This window comes from Schistocerca cancellata, chromosome 1, assembly GCF_023864275.1.
Source record: "Schistocerca cancellata isolate TAMUIC-IGC-003103 chromosome 1, iqSchCanc2.1, whole genome shotgun sequence".
NCBI classification, from domain to species: domain Eukaryota; kingdom Metazoa; phylum Arthropoda; class Insecta; order Orthoptera; family Acrididae; genus Schistocerca; species Schistocerca cancellata.
The window spans coordinates 1,096,862,201-1,096,886,844 of NC_064626.1; the positions used below are offsets into that span (position 1 = coordinate 1,096,862,201).

Genomic DNA, 24,644 nt, shown 5'->3' on the forward strand with positions numbered 1-24,644 from the left:
CCCCAATTGCCTGTAATACAGCTGTGATTCTTCCTGGAATACTGACATATAATGATTCTATAGTCTCCACTGGAATGTTGTGCCACTCTTCAATCAGAACCTCTCCTAATTGCTGTAGTGATGAGGGAGGCAGAAATCTGCTCCGGAGTATGTGCAAGGGTTTAATAATGTTCAAGTCCGGGGACTGTGCTGGCCAGGGAAGACGCTGTAGTTCAGTTGCACGTTCCGCATACCACGATTGTACTGTGCTGGCTGCGTGAATGGGTGCATTATCGTCCTGAAATAAGGCATCATTGTTGGGGAACATCATTCGGGATGGGGTGCACCTAGGTCACCTAAAATGTTCACATAATCGTTGACTGTAACATGGCCTTTCACAGTAATTATAGGACCAGCAGAATACCATGATATGGCTGCCCACACTATCATACTTCCACCTCCATGCTTAACCATTGGAACCAAGCAATGAGGAGTGTAGGCTTCTTTTGGCATTCTCCAGATGTAAACCCGGCCCGATGTTGGAAATAACGAAAATGTTGACTCGTCAGACCATGTGACATGTTTCCTTGAACAGCCATCCAGGATTTATGCTCTTGACATCATGTTTTACGCTTCTTTGCATTGGTTGTCGTCACTAATGGTTTCAATATAGCAGCTCATCCATGAATATTCGTTTTATGGAGTTCTCGGCGGACAGTGTCGATAGATACAGGGTCTCGAAGATGGCTACTGAGCTCTGCAGTCACTTTAGCTGCCGTAGTTTTGTGTTGTTTTTAAACAATTCATGTTAGTGTACTACGATCTCTATCATTTAGTTTTGATTTGTGCCAACTATTATGTTTACACGATGATTTCTTTCCATGTTTTTATATGCTGTAATGACTATTGACAGAGTTGCTCTTGAAACATTGCCACAATCTGCCCTCTTTGGAACCCTGTTGGGTCTTTCATTGCACATCGACCTCAGCCTTTGAAGGCTAATACTAAGTGTGTACTACTCATAAACAACCTGCACTGATGCCTAGTCCATACTGAACATGCACAGTCCAGTGTGACACGTGCCTTATCTGTGTTGTTGACTGTCAAACACAACCATCCTATTACTAACACTGTTCACATTATTTTACTTATCCCCTGTAGATTAATATGGGCATTGTCTTACATTTACAGATGAAGCTTTGACAACTGAGGTCACATGCAGACTTATTTTGAAGAATTTGGAAGGGTTGGATGGGGGGACAGTGATATTAGTTGGCTGGTAACTATAATGAACCTGAGGAGGAGAATAGTGAGTGGATGGCAAATTTTGTCATGCTGGCAACATGGGAATGTATACAGTGTACCGTAGTTTTTATGACTATCTACCATGTTTAAATTGCGTTTTCCTGTATCCATTTATAGTCAGATTTGAACTGACTTTAAAATAGGACACATACTCAAGAATAGTATGCATTTCTGAACAATATGATGTCAATTTTCACAATGAGGCATCATGGAAACTAAAGGGGTCATGTCAGCTACTGGTTCTATGCAGCCCTTGACAGAGGAATGGGCAGACAACGTGTTTGGAAGCAAACGATAAATGAATACTGTCACATTTCCATGTCAATATAAATGCAAAATCCACTACACATTTGCAAAAAAGCAGCTGTATTCTCAGATTCCACTGTAACCACAACCTCAGGAATCATGACATATTCAGAAGAAACAGCCAAATATTTGTGACAACCAAGATTATAAGTTTCATTGCTGCTTATATATTGAAATGCATTGCCTCTTTTCTCTCCTCTTGTTAATTAGGTGAATCTATCATCCCAGATGATGATTCCAGTGATGATGACAATAAATAATTATACAACAGATGACTGGCTTAGCAGGTAACCAAAAAAAGGCAGTGAAGATAGAAATTAATGTAAACTGTTTCTTTTTGTGTGTCTTATTTCTCTTTGTATTATCGGAATGTAAACAACCTAAAAACAGCATTACTTTTAGATGAGGTATAATGTTACATTTTTTCACAAGCACATCATATCAATGTAGTTTGTAATTTTGATTAGTCAGAATATGTTAAAAAGAAAATCTTCTCAGGGAGACACTTAGGAGAAAAAAAGGAGAGAGTTGTGCTATATTCAGGGTCACCTTGTACTCAGGTAAATATGGTAAGATCAAAATCGTTTCCAATATTCCATTTTTGCTGTTATGAAATTACCTGTGCATCCAAACTTTCTCTATGCGCTTGGGCCCATTCTAAAGCAGGTTGAAGATCCTGACCTTTTAAAGAATCTAATATTCTGTTCAATTCTGAAAATGGTTCTTTGCCTCCATCTTCAGCTTTTAAGCCAGCTTCCTACAAAATGAAAATATAGGAGTTAAAAATACTGTCATGTTAGCCTTTTTGCTTATGAATAATAAATATTTTAAAATAACTGATAATTTAAGAAAGCATTTGGCTGCACTGGAATACACGAAATAAAGTAAATACCTAATTGCAATGTAAATGTTTTACATATTACCCATCAAACTACACTCCTGGAAATTGAAATAAGAACACCGTGAATTCATTGTCCCAGGAAGGGGAAACTTTATTGACACATTCCTGGGGTCAGATACATCACATGATCACACTGACAGAACCACAGGCACATAGACACAGGCGACAGAGCATGCACAATGTCGGCACTAGTACAGTGTATATCCACCTTTCGCAGCAATGCAGGCTGCTATTCTCCCATGGAGACGATCGTAGAGATGCTGGATGTAGTCCTGTGGAACGGCTTGCCATGCCATTTCCACCTGGCGCCTCAGTTGGACCAGCGTTCGTGCTGGACGTGCAGACCGCGTGAGACGACGCTTCATCCAGTCCCAAACATGCTCAATGGGGGACAGATCCGGAGATCTTGCTGGCCAGGGTAGTTGACTTACACCTTCTAGAGCACGTTGGGTGGCACGGGATACATGCGGACGTGCATTGTCCTGTTGGAACAGCAAGTTCCCTTGCCAGTCTAGGAATGGTAGAACGATGGGTTCGATGACGGTTTGGATGTACCGTGCACTATTCAGTGTCCCCTAGACGATCACCAGTGGTGTACGGCCAGTGTAGGAGATCGCTCCCCACACCATGATGCCGGGTGTTGGCCCTGTGTGCCTCAGTCGTATGCAGTCCTGATTGTGGCGCTCACCTGCACGGCGCCAAACACGCATACGACCATCATTGGCACCAAGGCAGAAGCGACTCTCATCGCTGAAGACGACACGTCTCCATTCGTCCCTCCATTCATGCCTGTCGCGACGCCACTGGAGGCGGGCTGCACGATGTTGGGGCGTGAGCGGAAGACGGCCTAACGGTGTGCGGGACCGTATCCCAGCTTCATGGAGACGGTTGCGAATGGTCCTCGCCGATACCCCAGGAGCAACAGTGTCCCTAATTTGCTGGGAAGTGGCGGTGCGGTCCCCTACGGCACTGCGTAGGATCCTACGGCCTTGGCGTGCATCCATGCGTCGCTGCGGTCCGGTCCCAGGTCGACGGGCACGTGCACCTTCCGCCGACCACTGGCGACAACATCGATGTACTGTGGAGACCTCACGCCCCACATGTTGAGCAATTCGGCGGTACGTCCACCCGGCCTCCCGCATGCCCACTATACGCCTCGCTCAAAGTCCGTCCACTGCACATACGGTTCACGTCCATGCTGTCGCGGCATGCTACCAGTGTTAAAGACTGCGATGGAGCTCCGTATGCCACGGCAAACTGGCTGACACTGACGGCGGCGGTGCACAAATGCTACGCAGCTAGCGCCGTTCGACGGCCATCACCGCGGTTCCTGGTGTGTCCGCTGTGCCGTGCGTGTGATCATTGCTTGTACAGCCCTCTCGCAGTGTCCGGAGCAAGTATGGTGGGTCTGACACACCGGTGTCAATGTGTTCTTTTTTCAATTTCCAGGAGTGTATTACTGAATCATGAACTAATCCCCCCCCCCTCCCTCTCTCTCTCTCTCTCTCTCTCTCTCTCTCTCTCTCTCTCTCTCTCCCCCCCCCCCCCTCCCTTCACCCCTCCAGCATAATATGCTACATCCTTACCGAAAGTCATACAAAGAAGTGAAAAATGTATACACATATTTTGTGTACACCCTTTTCCTATCATAATGTCTAAGGATGAAAGGAATTTTACACTTAAATTCTGTTGTTTTGTCACATTATCTGTTGAACAAGCATGAATATTGTGCATAGTAAAAAAAGCCATTGCTTATGCTTTTGTCAATGTAACCATCTGAAGGAGTACATATAGTTCTCACGCTCTGCAGGCACAACTTTCAAGCCTGGACAACACTGGGAGAGCACTACAGTCTCTCATATAAAGTATCTGTGGATGAAATTCAATAATTCCTTGTGCGAGTCTGTTCAAAGAACTGCTTATCACTGCGTTCATTCCCCAATTAAAGGTGTAACCCTCTTTCAAACCAACAGCGAAGTCCACAGAATTAATGAATGAATATACTGTTACATCTGGATCAGAATAACTTGTTTAGAGGGCAACTACTGTAACAACAACCAATCGGAGCATGAGTTTCAGCACACAACCTGTGCCATGCACAGTTGTCCTATCACTCTTCTACCTCAGTGTGGGTTACCAAAACCCAGTCAGCTACTGAGAACAATTGTGTATCTGTAACATTATTGCTGATTTGCTCTTATACACTTTGTTTCTGTTTGCAGTATGTTTCTTTTACAGAATTGTGAAGCTAACTGTGAAATAGCTACAGAAAGTGATAAGACTATTAACATCCTGCAAACAAACTAAATACCACACGCTAACAGGGAAAGTATAAATGTACTCAGTACAGAACTGCACAGCTGCTGTCATCGGAGCCATATTGTGCTTGAGCAAACTGTCAACATCCATTCTTTCCATGCTCAGTTGTCAATCACTTTACTATTCTGACTCAAGTATAGCTATATCACGTACCATGAATGCTATATAATACCAGACATTGGCACAGCTTCAGAGCAGTACTGAGATCTGTGTATGTAACCAAGACAAACAGTACTTATTTTGATTGTGCTTTGTTACAACAGCCTAGGAATATTTAATAAATTTTAATTCAGCATGTATACATTTAAATGCTTGCAGTAATATTTTTCATCAATGGGTAAAAGAAAAATTAATTATTTTTTATATTTTTTCACAGCCTTGAGAACAATCCCACTTATGATCTGCTGGAAGAACTTTATCATATCATTTCTTCTGGGGGGGGGGGGGGGGGGGGGGGGGGGGGGAAGAAGCATGTATCTAACCTAACTTCCTTTCTCTATTTTTCTGGAATGACAACACTATAATGAACTGCCATTCCACAATCACTCAATGTAACAAAATTCTAATAATTTCTCTTTCTAGGCTACTCGTTGTATCAAATGTTTTGAATCTCTCTCTCTAATGGCTGAACTGACTTTCCAAATGTATGATACTCACTATTTCAGAATTTTTGAGGTATTTATAAGTTGGTACACACACGAACACCATTCTCACAACCTACTCAAAATATCACATCAGAGATTGCGACATTAGTCATGTCTACCCGAGAAAAAACTTATAAAGACACTGTCAATCAGATTTAGGCTACCATAGTTATGCAGTTATTACCAAAATCCTACACACGTAACATTCAAAACTACTGCTATTTTTGTCCTATTAAATTAGTTAATACCTTAAACATGCATCACAAGAAGTTTAATTATTACTCACTGCATACTGACCTTAGCCAGCTCTTCAGCAATGTCTAGCATTCCTTGTCGATAGAAATGCTGACAAATTACTTGATTTAACAACTGCACTTTATCCGATCCGCTAAACACATCATCTCTGCTTGTTGAAGCAAAATCAGAAACAAAGTTCTGAAACAAGAAGAAAACTTATTAGATGACACTCAATAGCCTACTGACTAAAAACTTACAATCATTCAGTGCAATAACATACCAGAATGACCACATTACCTTGGAGGTTCAGAATGTAGATGTACATCTGCATATATGCTCTACAAATCTTCATACAACACATAGAATGATAGAAAAATGGTAATATGTAATATCTGAGACAGCCTTTATCATGTTTAACTTATTCTCATAGTCCTTTACATAAAAGACATGATGGAATCACAAGCATTGCTGGACAGCCTCCTAGCAATAAATTATGAAACAGAATTACTGGGTAACACTTACCTTCAGGAGGGACACATGTAGGACTACTGATAGACATGCATAAAAGTGAAAGTTACACACCTTTCTAGCTTTTGGAATTAACAGTTCCCTCCTGGGAGAGGATACAAGGATAGGTGGAGAAGCTTACAAAGGAATAGGGGGAGGAGTTACCCAGGCCTTAAGATCAGAAGGACCTAAGGACCTACATGTAGTGAGGACATCGGTAGACAATGATCTTAACATGTTACAATAAAGATTGCAGTATTTTCAAGCTCACCATGACTTGCTTTACCATCCTTCTGACATCTATTACCGTTTCATCACATCATTCCATCTGCAACCCCTTCACATCAATAATAGGATGGCAATAGACCAAACCTTTCCTGAGGGTCAGGGAACTGAACTATGGCTGAAGTTAACTTTTGTCATTTAAGAAACCAATCTACATGCTTAACAGTTGCATCTCAATAAATAACACCTTATTTTGAGAATGTATGCTTTCCCGGCGTATACAGCTGGCGAAGAGTTCTCGGGCTTCCAGCCGGGTGGCGGTGTCTTCAAACTGCGACGTTTCGACGAGTGACATACTCATCATCTTCTGGCGAAGTGCCGAGACTTTGCAGATGCCAGTCCCTTTATACCTGCGATGTGCCCCCCACCACCTGGCCGCGGGAGGCTGGGTCCAGAGGAGCCGGCGGGCGGGGTGGAGGGGAAGCGGGTGCGCCGTTCGTGTCTCCGTCAGAGCATTCTGATCGTATCTCGTGAGCTGGACGGTTCTTGTTGCGTTCCTGGCGTATTGCAGCTAATGCTGGATTCCAGGCTGCGCTCAGTTGATAGCCTTCGTCCCTGTTCACAAGATTCTCGTGGACCCGTATTTCTATTGATTCTTTAATGACGCTATCCCAATAGCTCCCAGCTCGGCATAGCACTCTGGTGTTTTCGAAATCAAAGGTGTGGTTTCCTTTGATGCTATGTTCAGCTATAGCAGATTTCTCTATCTGTCCAAGTGGAACATGCCTGATGTGTTCTTCGCACCTTTTAGAGATGCAGCGCTGCTGGCGACACTATTGAAACCACTGGTGGGACACTGCAGTCATCATGTGAAAAACTCCGCAGATTTCGTTAGAATACTGAAGGACATCCGAATACAGAGTGATGACCTACTCGTGAGCTTCGACGTCACCTCCTTGTTCACGAAAGTGCCGCTACAAGACGCCTTGTCGCTCCTTAATCAGCACTTCGAGCCTGAAACAGTGAAGCTCTTTGAATATGCACTTACGACCACCTACTTCAAGTGCAATGGAGAGCATTATGAGCAAGTGGATGGAGTGGCCATGGGATCTCCCCTTGCTCCAGGGATCGCGAATCTTTATATGGAACACTTTGAGGAGGTGGCACTACAAACTGCTCACCGTAAACCCAGGCACTTCTTCCACTATGTGGACGACACTTTCGTGATTTGGCAGCATGGCAGGCAGGCACTGGAGGAGTTTATGGACCACCTAAACGGCGTACATGAGAATATCACCTTCACGATGGAAGTAGAAGAGAATGGCTGTATTCCACTCCTGGACATACTGATCAGGAAGAAAGCGGATGGCACGCTGGGCCATTCAGTATATAGAAAAAAGACGCACACAGACCTGTACCTCCATGCAACCAGATGCCACCATCCGGCGCAACACCAGTCAGTACTGACCACCTTAGTACATAGTGCGCACGTCATTTATGACAAAGAAAGCCTCTCAGACGAATTACACCACCTAAGAGAGGTATTTCGGAAAAACGGGTACAGTGAAACACAGATTGGCAGGGCCTTCAAGAGGAGACAGGCTGACAAATTTCAGGAAGAGGAAGTTAACAAGAGACTCGCCTTTCTTCCATATTTGGGGCCCACATCAGCCAAAATCGGGAAGCTATTAAGAAAATCTAACATAAATACCGTCTTCCGACCACCGCCGAAGACGAAAGAGCTGCTGGGCTCAGCTAAAGACCCACTCAAACTAAACACACCTGGTATATACAGCATTGCCTGCGAATGTGGTGTGCAGTACATTGGTCAAACGCAGCGCTGCATCTCTAAAAGGTGCGAGGAACACATCAGGCATGTTCGACTTGGACAGATAGAGAAATCTGCTATAGCTGAACATAGCATCAAAGGAAACCACACCTTTGATTTCGAAAACACCGGAGTGCTATGCCGAGCCGGGAGCTATTGGGATAGCGTCATTAAAGAATCAATAGAAATACGGGTCCACGAGAATCTTGTGAACAGGGACGAAGGCTATAAACTGAGCGCAGCCTGGAATACAACATTAGCCGCAATACGCCAGGAACGCAACAAGAACTGTCCAGCTCACGAGATGCGATCAGAATGCTCTGACGGAGACAGGAACGGCGCACCCACTTCCCCCTCCACCCCGCCCGCCGGCTCCTCTGGACCCAGCCTCCCGCGGCCAGGTGGTGGGGGGCACATCGCAGGTATAAAGGGACCGGCATCCGCAAAGTCTCGGCACTTTGCCAGAAGATGATGAGTATGTCACTCGTCGAAACGTCACAGTTTGAAGACACTGCCACCCAGCTGGAAGCCTGAGAACTCTTCGCCACCTTATTTTGAAGTTATCTAACTAATTTTAGGTGTGTAGTTACACATTCTTGAACTTTTAAATGTGGGAAGACGACACCTTGTTCTGAGTACTTCCTCCCTATAATCCAGTTTCTGAAAATTCCAACAACCAGAAGGACACTTGTGATTTATTACTCATGAATTTTATTCCATAGGTTATGGAGAAAAAATACACACATTGCTAGAATCACAGAACTGTACATGAAATTTGACCATGAGAATACATCAAGCTAAGCAGTCACCATGTGCTGTGATCAGTGCCTCTGGACATCACAGTGTGGAACTGAAGAGATGCTGGATTCACTGTGGAGAACACACAGTCACGAGGTTTGTAGGCACACCCACAAAGCATAAACAATAATTACAGGAAGACTAGGATGAACTAGTTGCTGACTGACCATATCCCAGGTATGTTCAAAGCACGACATGTCAGGCAAATGTGCAGGCCAGGGAAGCAGTGGTACCCATCATTCTTAGAAGAAGGCTTGCACAGTCCTTGCTACATGTTGCCATGCATAGTGCTGGTGAAATATGACATATGGAACAGCCCGTAGGAGGGACAGTGCCTCGATTATAAAATATCTCAGATGTAGTGGTTGCTATTCAGATTGCCTTCAATACATAGAAAGCAAGATCACATGTTATAGCCAACAGCACTACAAACCATTACACACAGCATTTGTCCCCTCTGTGCTGTTCAACAATGCAGTGTGATTGCATCCACCATGATAGCATCTAACATGCACATAGCCATCACTGCAGGACAAGTTTGGACTTGTCCAAAAACACAACATTTCGCTATTCAGCACACCAGTGAAGGCATTCACATGCCTGTTTTAGTCCGAGATATTGGTGGTTCCTCGTCAGTGAAACACGATGCAATGGCACGCGTACCACAGTCCAGCCTTCAGCATACATCATCAAACCATCAGTGCAGATATGTCTATGGCTATTGCAGTGGTCTAACACCACACCAACAATGTAGATGAAGTTCTGTCGGTTAAGGCCACATGGACAAGCTGGTGGTCATCTCACACTGTCGTCACATTACAAGGTCCAGTACCTGCTCACTGCTGTGTATGAGCATTTTCTATCCAGTGGTTCCACACATGCCACACAGTCATAGCAGCAAGTCCTGTTCAAGCTGCAATGTCATGCTACAACTAGCTTGTTTCCCAGAGATCAATCATTTTGCCCCATTCAAACTCACTTGCACACTAATATTGCTCACTGTAATGCTGACAAGGCATACCAAAGTTTGCTGGCACATTTCCAGTTTGTTTAATGGTTTCGCACCAATTGAGTATCAGACACTCATTTCTCTGGAGAACTAAACAGTCAAGATGTCCACTCAATCAAATGGAGGATTTTAGGTTCTGAGAAAAAGGCTAGGCTGCAAGTTAGGCAGCACATAGCTCTGGTGCCCTGAAATGGTACACTGTCTGCCTTTCACACGACAGAGTATGCTGCTTTTTTTGTGACTAGTCTGTGCTCGTAGCTGTGGAGTTGATGTCGACCTTAATACTGTCAATAGGGCAATATAACTGCCTTACTGTATGTCTCGTGCTGTTTCCCAAGATCTCAAAAGGAGCCTTGTCTGTAAGGAGAGGAAAAAACAGGAGATAGTGGAGCCCATTCTTTTAAATAATGAAGTGCAAAGACTATCAACACTGTGTTTGAATTTAATTTTGTTGATGAATGGGGAAAGGGCAGGAATTCAGAGCTGATGCAAAACTATACAAAATGAATCCTTGAATATTGTGGACCCCATTTAACATGGAATCAACCAAACTGTTTAATGGGGTATCCAGTCTACAGTGTCCCTATGAACCAGAGAGAACAAAGAGATAACACATTACATAACTAATGGTACACAGACAATAATGCCATACACTGTGATGGAATGGCAACAGAGACTGCCTGCACAGGTCCTACAACTGATGTAGGCTGACTTTACAAAGCATCCATGTATTCTTTCATTTCAATTACAAATTTTTCGTCAATATTAACAACAGATCTTTTATGGATTTGAAACGAGAGGAGGAGGACATGAAATATAGCATGAAAAACTCAAGTAATGCTGAATTAACATTGTGAAATACACCTTAACATTATTTAGCTGTGTATTTTTTTCTCAATGGTAATAAATGATCATTATGTTTATTTGAATAAGAAACACGACACAACCAAACCACATTGCCACTTATTGGAGAAAGCTTTTTATGGCATCAACATGTACATTATAATATGAGACTATGAGTAATATGCATTTCCGTGGCACCTAAGCAGTGCACTCCCCATGGACTATATAACCCTACAAACACGGTAATATTACAATCGTTAGACAAATTGCATTGTTGAGTTTTGTTGGAAACAGCATCTATAGATATATTCTGGATTGTATACGTTTTAAAATAAAGTAACAGAATTGAGTTCTTATGAGGCTTTTCTTTCCTGATTTGAGTGGATGATTAAAGTGCTCTGTCCATGCTTGGGAAAATAAGTGAGTTGGAGAATTTGACTACATATGATTTTAATACTTTGTTACTGAGTGCAACTGGAACTGAAGGGAATTTTGCATTACCAATTTTTAAAAATCTTTATAAACTGAGTAGAGTGATTTTAACAAAGTGTTGTAAAGTCAACTGTTCATAAGACAGAAGAAATTAATATAATAGATAATTACAATACTACGAAAACAATAGATTGCTACTCACCATATAGCGGAGAGGTTGAGTCGCAGATAGGCACAACAAAAAGACTGTCAAACAAGTAAGCTTTCAGCCAAAAAGGCCTTCATCAGGATTAGACAAAACACACAAAACACACACACACACAAAAGCAACTCATTTACACATGACCAAAGTCTCTGGCTGCCAGAGGCAGTGGTCATGTGTGTTTTGTGCGCGCGCGCGTTTTTGTGTGTGTGTGTGTGTGTGTGTGTGTGTGTGTAGGTAGGTAGGTATATTATCTAATTCTAATGAAGATCTTTTTGGCCAGAACATTACTTGTTTGACAGTCTTTATGTTGTGCCTATCTGTGACTCAATATCTCCGCTATATGGTGAGTAGCAGCCTATCCTTTTCATAATATTGTTATTATTCCATCCTAGATTTTCCATTGCTTCATAATAGATAATTCTACCACAAACTCTCATCACTCAGCCATATGAGTTCACACCATCTGAGAAAATCAAACATGCATGCAGCAACATGACATATTAACTCAAAAGTAGTGACCAACGACATAATGAAACTACCGTAGCAATGACTGGCAACAAGAAAAGCTTCTACATATGCACTCCATGGCAAAAAAGAGTTTACAACACTTCGAGACATGTCTCCTCTGTTCACTGGACTTGAGCAATCTCCAATGCAGCCCAAATAGCCCTTTAAAAAAATGGCAACAAGGTAATTTTTCTAGGATCTTGAAACAAACAAGAGAGGCACAAATATATGATTTTAAATCATAAATGTTGAAGTGCAACATTTCACAAACTGGTTAAAGACTTACTGACTTAATGACTGAAGATAATGTTTGAGTTTTATTTAATACGTAAGGAATACAGAGCTCACTATGTTCCTTAACAGAAAAATAAATTATCTTCATCAGTCGAATAGGCTATGCATTATTTATTAAAATAACTTGCAGGAATGCTGCCCTGTAATGTCCTTGATGTAAGTTATTTGAACTTTCAATAAGCTGTAAGGAGATCAAGTTTCATTTTGTGTTATTTGTTTTTGTGAATTTAAAACTGAGTGCCAAACTTTCACTCCGAAATGAAGATCTGCCTTTCACACGGATTGTTCTTTTGACTTGTCGCAAATCACCAAGGACAATGTTCTGTCAAGATTAAAAGAATTTAACCTACTTTAACAGTCCTGGAAGCTGCAGTTAAAACAAATTCTCGGCTGTATTCATTTTTCTAGGGGAGCTCATCTCGAGTATTGCTTGACAGCCTCCGAGGAGGTGGAAAGACAGCTCCAATAAAAGAACACATACAATGCCAAAACAATAAGAGAACAGCTTATATGGCACCCGGCAGTAGAGTCAGTATTAATGCTTTGTGAACATTTTGAGGTGTTCGAGTGATTAGTACACCTATGTCCACAAGTTAAAGGTCCATTTGAAAAATATTGTGTCATGGCAGCACTGTGCCGATTGAACAGGGATGGGACAACACAAAACCAAATGACAAATGTGGTAATATTATACAGTGCTGGAACAGTCCTTGGGGGACACAGATCCTGGCGAAAGAGTTCTGACTGTGTACTATGCACTTTCAGCATTTGAGATGCAGAAAAGCTGAATGCTAAACACATTTGGATGACTTCATCAACAGTCAAGTCATTGTTAGCACATTAAAGACTAGTCATAGACGTTCCCAGGTAGGCCGAGAGATGAAAGTCACCTATAGTTCCACCTCACAGCTGTGCAGAAGATTCTAAGAGGGAAGAAACTTTCAACGACAAGATGGGCATGCCATAACTGGGAACAAAGATTATTATCTTGCCTCGGGATTCTGAAAAAACTAACCATCAAAAGCTCCTGCCCTGGCTAATGATCTCATGGCAGCCTGTGTGTTAGGTAACGTCTATCAGACTCTGTGTAGTAACTCTGAAGATTGATTCTCATCACTTGCTCAACTGGAGCACTCCTGATACAAATTGATTCTCACCACATGCTCAATTGGCACACTCCTGTTGATATTGTGGAAAGAGACTGGTAATACAGTGCCACTGTTCCTTCTGGGATGACATCTTACTATGAGTACATACATCATTGTACTTGGTTTCTTTGGGGCACTGTGAACATCCAGTTGACAGAGATTGTATTCTGTAATAGTATTTGCATCCTTCCCATGACACTTGTTGACTTGGTTTCACGTTATAGATGATGTGCAACTTTTCCGTGGTAAATATGGACCTGGTTTCGCCTGACACTTGATCATGTCGGCCACATAAGTTTGGTCTGAAGGATGAGTACCTGCAATGTGAGGACATAAATCACCATCCAATTACAAATTTAACTGATCATGAACAGGTCACTTTAGACTGAGGGACTGTAGCCATAAAAATGCCAATCATGAGCCTCAGATGTCCAGCAATGAAAGACTTCACCACAAGCCATACTCATCTGTGTGATCCAATGTATGGAAAGCTATGTGATGATGATACTGTGATTTCTGTGATGACTAAACTATTTCATGAGATATATATGTAAAATGGTAAAAAGCAAAAAAAGTGGGGCCCAAACTATACAAGTAAGTCTAAGAGTTTGAAGGAGGGCATGGCAGTAGTTGTAACACGATACGTAAAAGAAAATAGAGTTAACCCAGACAGCATCTTACGCAAGAGGGTCTAAAGGCACAAGAAGGTGAGGGGAAAAAGAAAGTACCCTGCAGTTGCATGGGGGGAGGGGGGGGGGGTTACCTGTATCCACCACCGCAAGAGGCAGCTGTCCCCCCCCCCCTCCCCCACACAACCACCCCTAACACTGAAAGTGGAAGACTATTGTAGTTTAGTGTAAAATCTGCTTTCCCTCAAAAAAGGCAACATTTTGATAGTGGCTATCTCATCATCAGAAAACATCTGAGGCAGTGAGGTAGGCAAGCTGAGAGCATGCCACAAACCAGCCAGCAGGGTGCATTCAACAAGAACATGCACTGTCATCAGTAGACTCTGAAGCTGCAGTGATGATGATCCTCTCAATGCAGAAGGAACGCATGGGCGAGTCTCGCGTGGCTGATGCACAGTCAGTGTAGCAGAATGGCCTCTTTTCAAGTCATGGAAAAATGTTGCCACACCTTGGTGGACCCCTTCATCCCTCTAACTTATTGTGGGCCATAACAGCCTGCCATTCCAATTCCCAGAGCCTCAAAACATTGTGTCGACACTGTAATCATAACTCAGTGCCCAGTATTGTGACATCAAGTTGATCTCCTGTAATAGCATCTTTATGTAGATGTTGACGAGTTCATTTCCTGGAATGCCTATGTGGCTCGGCGTCTGTCTTTCCAGAGCCATAGAGGTCAACCAGTAGGTCCTGGATGTTGGCGACCAAAAGATATTTGAGATGGTTAAGCTATTCACGGAATCACTACAGATCAGAAAGTTCATCATAGCCACGGATTTGACATACCATAAAACCTCAGATATGGCAAACAAGTCTGCAGCGTAAACACTGCAGGCACTCGGCAGAGTGTGCTTCTCGTGTCCCCTTGCATGTGCAGAAGCAAAACCAACCCTGTCTTTGACTTTTGATCCATCTGTGTAAATGCATACTGAATTAGAATAATCATGAAGGATTGCATGAAACAGGTGTCAGAGAAGGGTAGGATCAGGATCCTTCTTGGGGCCACAAAAAAGGGCCATCAGTATCACAGGAGAGGGTATAGAACATGTGGGGTGTTGAGAGGGAGCTCTAGGAACACAGACTAAAGGAGGCTGCTGGAGGTCCTTTAGCAGAGTATCAAGTCAGATCCCAGCTGATCTACCCAGTTTTGGGTGATGCACAAACAGTCTGAACTGTTGGTTGTGGGGACAGATTGTGACTAACCTGCATAGCTGGGACACGGGCTTCTGCCAGGAGGCTGTCAATAGGGCTCATACAGAAGGCCCCCATTGCCAACCACACGCCAGTGTAGTGAACAGGATCCAGCATCTCAGTACGGACAGTGCTGCTGACCCATGGGCAACAAATTCATAGTCCAAGAGGGATAAATCAGTGCTTTGTAAAATCTCAGAAGAGCTATGCAGCCCACACCCCACTAGGAGTTATTAAGAAAACAGAGAGCATTTAGCTTCTTCATGCCAGTTGCCTTGAACCAGCAGACACATGGCAGCCATTTAGCTTGTTGTCAAATAAAATATGTAAGAATTGGAAAGTTTAAACAACGTCAAGTAACTAGTCAAAAAGATAAATTTCTGTGTGCGAATGCACAGTCCAGGGTCACCAAAAAATGCACAACTCATGATTTTGCAGGAGAAAACTGAGAGCCGTGATTCAGGAGTCAATAATATACTCTCCAGACAGTCCCCTGAAGTTGGTGCTCAGTGGCGCACAATGATGCAGTGGCACAGTACAGACAAAGATCATCCACATACAGTGACGGAGAGAACAGAGAGATTGTGGGGCCCACTGCAGTTACAATACCATTGAAGATGGCAGCCTACATGATTAGACTCAGAACCAATCCCTGAGGGACTCCAGTTTCTTGTACATATTGGTTGCTGAGGGTCACACCTATCCTGACCCGATAAAGATGGACAGATAGGAAATTCTGGATAAAAGTGGATAAACTGCCCTGGAACTCTCACTCATGCAGTGTTAATAGGATGTGATGTCACCAGGTGGTATCGTATGCCTTCTGTAGGTCAAAGAACACAGCAATCAGATGTTGGGACGCACAAAAGCATTGTGCACTGCAGATACCAGACAAACCGGATGGTCTGTGGTAGACCACAATGCCCAAAAGTCACTCTGGAATCATGGCATATGCCCTCTGGCTTCACAGCACCAACAAAGACAGGGGTTAACCACTCATTCGAATAGCTTAGATAGCCCATTTGTCACAGAGAATGGCCGGTAGTGAGATAAAAGATGTGGATCCTTCACCAGTTTCTGGACAGGAATAATATTAGGTCTACAACTCTGTTTTCGCCATTTTGCAATAAAAGGCAGTAGCGGCAAGTGGGGTTCAGGTGGTTGGTCATAGGTGTTAATACAATAACCTTAGGCATCTGTAAACATAATGCCACAAAAATATTAGTCGATTTGTGATTGCATCCTAAGGTTATTCTTGATTAAGTATGTCAAATTATGTATCCATTTCTCGCCAGTTGCGGGAAGTTTCAGTTTTCTGCTTTACTATGAAGAAATCTGTGGCTGTGGCACTTAAAATGTTGGGTAAGACCAATGGTGAGGGAACTATTAGTGGAAGAACGTGGAGAGAATGTTTTCAATGCCTTAAGAACAATGATTTTTATGTCCAAGTCCAGCATGGCGGGGGAAGACAGAACATTTTCATAGCTACTGAAATAGACGAAGACAGTCATAGGACAACATTATCAAAAGCAAATGACGCATTTGAGCCCAGCACTGGAACACAAATGGCCACAATACAGTGATAGACACGTAAAGGTAATTTTGTAATTTTGCAGCAAGTCAGTGCTCAACCCCATGTCGCAAAAGCTGCCAAAATATACATGGAAACGTTGAAATGAGAAGTCCTATCCCTCCCGCCGTATTCTCCATACGTTGCTTCTTCTGACTACCACCTTTTTCAATCAGTGGCATACAGTCTGGCTAACCAGCACTTCCGATCATATGAACAAGTGCAAAACTGAATCGATTCACAGATCCCCACACTAGACGCCCAGTTCTTCTGCAACGGGATTTATATGCTATCCGAAAGATGGTTGAATGTAGTGGCTAGCGATGGGCAATACTATGAATCAAATTTTTTGTAAATTTTTCACAATAAAGCCCTGAACTTCGAGAAAAAATGGTGGAAGCAAAGTTGTAGACCTAGTACCATCTTCCCACCATTGAGAGGGAAATTGCACTTCCTGCCAAATACGATTAAAAAGCCCGAGGATATGTCTCGTGACATCAGCATGAAGAAGTTTGTGCATTTGGTTGTGGTTTTTGTTCAGTCCAGGGGCAGTATCTTGACACTCTGCCAAAGCACTGTGAGCTCACATTCACTAAAAGGGATGCTGTATGATAGAGAGCCATGTGCATGGAAGGATAGCGGGCGGCACTCAATAAGGTGTTTATGGGTCAGGAAATGAGGATGATAATTACTGCAAGGAGACACTTCTGTGAAGTGTGCTGCAAAACAATTTGATAAGTACCACGGGATCAGTGCAGATGTTAACACTGATAAGGATGGCACGAACTGCTGTGGGTGGTGGATGGCCGCAAATGTGGCAGAGTTTAGTCCATACTTGGGACAATGATGTGTGGGATCGCATGATGATACGTATTGCTCCCACACTCCTGCTTACTTTTCTTTAGCAAAAAGCGTATATTGGCCTAGAGTCTCTTGAATGATATTAAATTATCAATAAAGGGATGGTGCTTGTGCCGTTGAAGTGCCATGTGGTGTTCCAAAAGCCTGCCAGTCAGCTTTCTGAAGTGACCAACTTGGAGTAAGTTCCAGATGGCTGTGAGTGGAGACTGAGAGAATGTAGGAAAATGGTCACCGTCACAAAGATCACCATGGACACGCCACTTAATGAGGGGCAAGATACTCAGGCTGCAAATTGTGAGACCAATAGCTGAGTATGTTCCGTGGGCAGCACTGAAATGTGCTGCAGTTCCAGTGATGAGAATGGCAGATGTCCAATCCCAAAAGGAATTGACCCAAAGAGGTGTATGAGCTTTCTAGTCCCCCAATAAGAGGAAGGGGTGAGGTAGCTGTTCTACTAACTCTAATAGATCATGACTTTGGTAAGGTCCATCTGGGGTAGATAAACATTACATATTGTAATCCAAACCAACAGGTAGACACTAATGGCCATTGCTTCTAGTGCAGTGGTAATGGGCACCTACTCACTGGAAATATCAGAGCATATGAAGGTACAGACGCTAGTGGATGCTTTCTCAACATTAACACGATTGGTACAATATGGTTTGTAGTTTTTCAGAGTAGGGAGGTGTGTTGCCATTAGATGACGGAGTTCTGTTAGATGGTGATAGTAGCTGTTACAGATCCATTGAAGGAGCATTGGAGTCAGGTCTGAGAGAGACAGTGGTGAATACAAAAAATGAGTGTGATTACTTTGCTACCACGTCATAGAACATCCAATTTTGTGTGATTCGTTAATCTTTCTGTTTATCCTTCTTATCCTTGTGAGTCTTTGATTTCTGTGATTTCCCAATTCTATCTTCTGGGAGTGAAGAGAAGTATACCATTCTTCGGCCCACAGCCTTGTGGCTGCTGGTCCTTGTCTTGAGAGGGGTCACTCTGACAGGTGTACTCATCCCTGATGACGCCAGAGGATGAGTAGGCATCTGTGGCTGGACTCATGATGTGGGAACGACTGGTGCTATAGGTTTTGGGGGCAAGGAAGCTGACATTCCCTCCCCCAATTGCAGCACAACCCTGAAATATGACCAGGACCAGGAGGTGTCTTGCAAGACCTTATTGCATGAAACCTCGGATTGAGGTTTCCTTTCCCCTGCAGTGTCGGGGGCTAGAATAGACCCACAGCAATTCCTTTCCTGTCGTAAGAGACAACTAATAAGAGTTTTTTTTTTTATTTGACCACATTTTTACATTGGTGTTTTGACTATTCTTTGGACTTCTCAAGATTTTTGCTCTTTTCATCTTTTTAATACTCCCCCCCCCCCCTCACCTTTTATGACTTTTTAAATTCTGTCCCCATTTTGGGTTAGGCCTCCACTCTCCAAATTTTACAGAACTGCGGGCCATTTGGGAAAGGGTGCCTTACAGTGATGTGTTAACTGTCAGCTGTGCACTGTTATCTTTTGTACTTACCAATCAAGTGGATTTATCTTTCCACCTGAAATCCAGTGTGTTAGCCAGTCCGTTGTTTTGGGGTCATCATGTACCTTCTCGCACTGTGGATGCCTGAGCTGTAACTTCCCCATGTCAGCCACAGAGTAGGTGTCTATCCACTTCAGGGTACTAGGACTCCTGGCAACAACTGCTGTGCCAGGTGGCCTTTGCCTGGTGAGGTGGCATCCATGGGGAGCACCTCCAATAGGAGTGATTAGCACAGAGGTGGATGATCCACAATGAATGGATCAAACTTAATGGTGGTCTTGCCGACACGGCTCTGACACAACAGTCACATCATTTGAGACCACATCAGTCAGATGAAGTCTTTCAAACTTTTTCTTTGCATCTTGATAAGACATGTGGTCAAGCATTTTGTACCCTTGAATTTTTTTTCTCCTTCCTGAAGACTGAGCATTGTGGTGAAAGAGGAGGGTACGATTCTGGACAGTTGACTGTATGAGGGGGTTGCTTAAGAAGGCTGCTCTCATGGGATGCCTGTCCATATGCCCTACAGATTAGAACAGCGGGAGGACATGTGTCTGAACCTTTGGCACCTAAAACATCTCATCAGAATAGGAAAATAAGGACTGACATGACACCTATAAACCATGACCTTAAGCTTCCAAGACAAAATGTTGCCTTTGAAGGCTAGGACAAAAGCTTCAGTGGTACCCAGAAGTGGATAGACACCAACTCCTTGGTTGACACGGGGAGGTTACGGCTCAGGCATCCACAGTGCGATCCCTGCATTGTCAGGGGGCTACCACCGAGAATGTACATGATGACCCCAAAACAACGGACTGGCTAACACACTGGATTTCAGTTGGAAAGATAAATCCACTTGATTGGTAGGTACAAAAGATAACAGTGCACAGTGAACAGCTGACAGTTAACACATCACTGTAAGGCACCCTTTCCCAAATGGCCCGCAGTTCTGTAAAATTTGGAGAGTGGAGGCCTAACCCAAAATGGGGACAGAATTTGAAGTCAAAAAAGGTGAGGGGGGGGGGAGTATTAAAAAGGTGAAAAGAGCAAAAATCTTGAGAAGTCCAAAGAATAGTCAAAACACCAATGTAAAAATGTGTCAATTAAAACAAACTCTTATTAGTTGTCTCTTACGACAGGAAAGGAATTGCTGTGGGTCTATTCTAGCCCCCGACACTGCAGGAGAGAGGGGGAGGGGGAGAATTATGTGAATACTGTATTGCCACGGAAGAGCATCATTCTCCTATCAATATTCCATATGCCACCTGCGGAACGCAACACACGGAGTAACTGCCACCTGCAGCTCATGGCTAGTTTTCCAGTGCATCTTGTGTCTACATGACTGTGCCACATGCCAACAATTCACTGCCAATGCACTTCTTAGGGCACACACAATCATAGTGTCACATTGTACTGAAAACTCAAAACTTGGAGGTTTGAGTGTAGCTACCCGATAGCATTCCATCTTCCCCTGCACCGAGGCAGGGGAACAATATTCTGGGCACTATAGACTATTTCATTTGCTGAATCATCTACAAAGTACTGAACAAACTGGAAGATGGGAGGAAATTCAGAGCAACACGATGTCTCATCTATCTCAGTGCTATCAATATATCCTGTAATTCAACTCAATAGGCTGAATATTATAAAAATTGGAAATTTGTGGTAAGATCTTATGGGACCAAACTGCTGAGGTCATCAGTCCCTTATTAATCTAACTTAAAACTAACTTACGCTAAGGACAATACACACACACACACACACACACACACTCATGCCCGAGGGAGGACTCAAGCCTCCAACAGGGAGAAACCTCAATCTGAGGAGATGAACATTCAACTGAAAACCACTGAACCCAAACACTAGTTCAATATCTTTAACCATTGTACCACTTCACTTTGTAGCACCTCGTAGACAGGATACATTGCTGAAGTTATATGTTAAGATTCAGTTGCCAGTCCTTCACAAAGATTAAGCAGGAGGGTTAATTTGAGTGTACACTATGCAACCAAGCGAATGTTACAGTCTGGAAGTCTAAAAGTATGTAAATCCTAAGAGAAATGCACAGTAATCATCTTGTGCGTTATAAAACTGTGGTACTGTATTAGCAACCACCAACTAGCAAGTAAATCTACTAGAAATGTATTATTTTTTGGATGCTCAGTAACAAAGATCGCTGGCAGCCACAGAGTGGAAAGCAGTAAGGAGAGGGAATGTTTCCCAGGAGCATCCCTCAGTTCTCAAAGACATTCCCTTGTGGTGACAATAACAGAATGTATGGGTCAGCTGTAGCCTAATGGGTCCATCAGTTACATTCACTAGCTGTATGTTGTTGTTAAGAATGGAAGATTTGCAGTCAAGTGTTAGATATCTTCAAAAGGAGGGTATCATTCATGAGTACTACAAATGTCATATGTGGTGAAAATACACATCTGACTGAAGTGTCTGCTAGTCATTTTTCAGATATGTGGGTGAGTTGGGAGGGCTCAGTCCACTGCAGGATCTGGTTTGAGAGACTGAGGTTCAATTTGCTGACTTACTTTCATTTGTATTAATTTCATATTACGTGTCCTATACAAGAAATGGGTGATAGCAAATGTATCAGTGGTTGTTAGGTTTTTGTTTTGTCATGAAATATGTGGGGAATTATTAAATAGATGGATCTTTTGGGGGTAGGAGCAGAAACTAATGAATTTTGTTTTGGTAAGTAGATTGGGGAAGAGTCTGTAGTTTTGGGTGGGGGGTTGTTCAGATGATGTACATCAGTAGCCGGAAAATAAGTCTAAGAGGATTTTGGTATCACTTATGGAGGAATTCATTGCAGAGGACTGTTAAATAGATTTGGATGGCATTTCTTTTTAAGTGGGGTGGAGGAGGCAGGTTACAACCATCTTGTGATTTATCATAGAGTGGAGTTAAAAAATTATGAGACTCAGATTTGTACTAATGATAGTGAGGGATACTGGGAAAAAAGGGAGGTTGGGGGGGGGGGGGGGGGGGGGCACACATATCTGTTGTGTGGAAGGGTAAAAGACACTCTTCCATCTTACAGGCACGAATAGGCCCCTGTTCATTATCTACGTCGGAGTAGGTGCATTTTAGCTGCAATCTCTTTCCACTTACTTGTTTATTATTATTATTATCTTCTTTCCTTTCTCAGACCTTAGGTCTGGTTAAACATGGAACGTGACGCGGACCTTGATCAAGCGTGACTTCCTTTTAACTGTATGGTATATGTTACATTGTATTTAGGAACTTTCGGGCTATTGAACATGTATCAATAATTACGGATTTCTGTAGTTGTATATATATGTTTGGATGTAGCTGCATTGCATTGATGTACTGGTGGATATTGTGTGGTATGACTCCTGTAGTTGATAGTATAATCGGTATAATGTCAACTTTATCCTGATGCCACATGTCCTTGACTTCCTCCGCCAGTTGGATGTATTTTTCAATTTTTTCTCCTGTTTTCTTCTGTATATTTGTTGTATTGGGTATGGATATTTCGATTAGTTGTGTTAATTACTTCTTTTTATTGTTGAGTATGATGTCAGGTTTGTTATGTGGTGTTGTTTTATCTGTTATAATGGTTCTGTTCCAGTATAATTTGTATTCATCATTCTCCAGTACATTTTGTGGTGCATACTTGTATGTGGGAACGTGTTGTTTTATTAGTTTATGTTTTATGGCAAGTTGTTGATGTATTATTTTTGCTACATTGTCATGTCTTCTGGTGTATTCTGTATTTGCTAGTATTGTACATCCACTTGTGATGTGATCTACTGTTTCTATTTGTTGTTTAGAAAGTCTGCATTTATCTGTTGTGGCATTGGGATCTTTAATAAAATGCTTGCTGCAATATCTGGTGTTTATTGTTTGATCCTGTATTGCAATCATGAATCCTTCCGTCTCACTGTATATATTGCCTTTTCTTAGCCATGTGTTGGATGCGTCTTGATCGATGTGTGGCTGTGTTAGATGATACGGGTGCTTGCCATGTAGTGTTTTCTTTTTCCAATTTACTTTCTTCGTATCTGTTGATGTTATGTGATCTAAAGGGTTGTAGAAGTGGTTATGAAATTGCAGTGGTGTAGCCGATGTATTTATATGAGTGATTGCTTTGTGTATTTTGCTAGTTTCTGCTCGTTCTAGAAAGAATTTTCTTAAATTGTCTACCTGTCCATAATGTAGGTTTTTTATGTCGATGAATCCCCTTCCTCCTTCCTTTCTGCTTAATGTGAATCTTTCTGTTGCTGAATGTATGTGATGTATTCTATATTTGTGGCATTGTGATCATGTAAGTGTATTGAGTGTTTCTAGGTCCGTGTTACTCCATTTCATTACTCCAAATGAGTGGGTCAATATTGGTATAGCATAAGTATTTATAGCTTTTGTCTTGTTTCTTGCTGTCAATTCTGTTTTCAGTATTTTTGTTAGCGTTTGTCTATATTTTTCTTTTAGTTCTTCTTTAATATTTGTATTATCTATTCCTATTTTTTGTCTGTATCCTAGATATTTATAGGCATCTGTTTTTTCCATCGCTTCTATGGAATCACTGTGGTTATTCAATATGTAATCTTCTTGTTTAGTGTGTTTTCCCTTGACTATGCTATTTTTCTTACATTTGTCTGTTCCAAAAGCCATATTTATATCATTGCTGAATACTTCTGTTATCTTTAGTAATTGGTTGAGTTGTTGATTGGTTGCTGCCAGTAGTTTTAGATCATCCATGTAAAGCAAATGTGTGATTTTGTGTGGGTATGTTCCAGTAATATTATATCCATAATTTATACCTAAAAACAAAGATGATGTGACTTACCAAATGAAGGTGCTGGCAGGTCGACAGACACACAAACGAACACAAACATACACACAAAATTCAAGCTTTCGCAACAAACTGTTGCCTCTTCAGGAAAGAGTGAAGGAGAGGGAAAGACAAAAGGATGTGGGTTTTAAGGGAGAGGGTAAGGAGTCATTCCAGTCCCGGGAGCGGAAAGACTTACCTTAGGGGGAAAAAAGGACGGGTATACACTCGCGCACACACACACACATATCCATCCACACATATACAGACACAAGCAGACATATTTAAAGACAAAGAGTTTGGGCAGAGATGTCAGTCGAGGCAGAAGTGCAGAGGCAAAGATGTTGTTGAATGACAGGTGAGGTATGAGTGGCGGCAACTTGAAATTAGCGGAGATTGAGGCCTGGTGGATAACGGGAAGAGAGGATATATTGAAGAGCAAGTTCTCATCTCCGGAGTTCGGATAGGTTGGTGTTAGTGGGAAGTACCCAGATAACCCGGAC

The 24,644-nt window shown here is 42.5% G+C and overlaps 1 protein-coding gene across 1 annotated transcript in view; it reads right to left on the bottom strand.

Annotated features, from left to right (window-relative positions):
* The window catches only part of LOC126091818 (E3 ubiquitin-protein ligase RMND5A), an 88,199-nt gene that overhangs the window by 49,447 nt on the left and 14,108 nt on the right, over nt 1-24,644 (bottom strand). Inside the window, exons 3-4 of the mRNA XM_049907095.1 lie at nt 5,752-5,889; nt 2,210-2,347 (exon numbers count right to left, since the gene is read on the bottom strand). Of these exons, the coding sequence (XP_049763052.1) occupies nt 2,210-2,347; nt 5,752-5,889 (276 nt within the window). The remainder of the gene's footprint in view (nt 1-2,209; nt 2,348-5,751; nt 5,890-24,644) is intronic.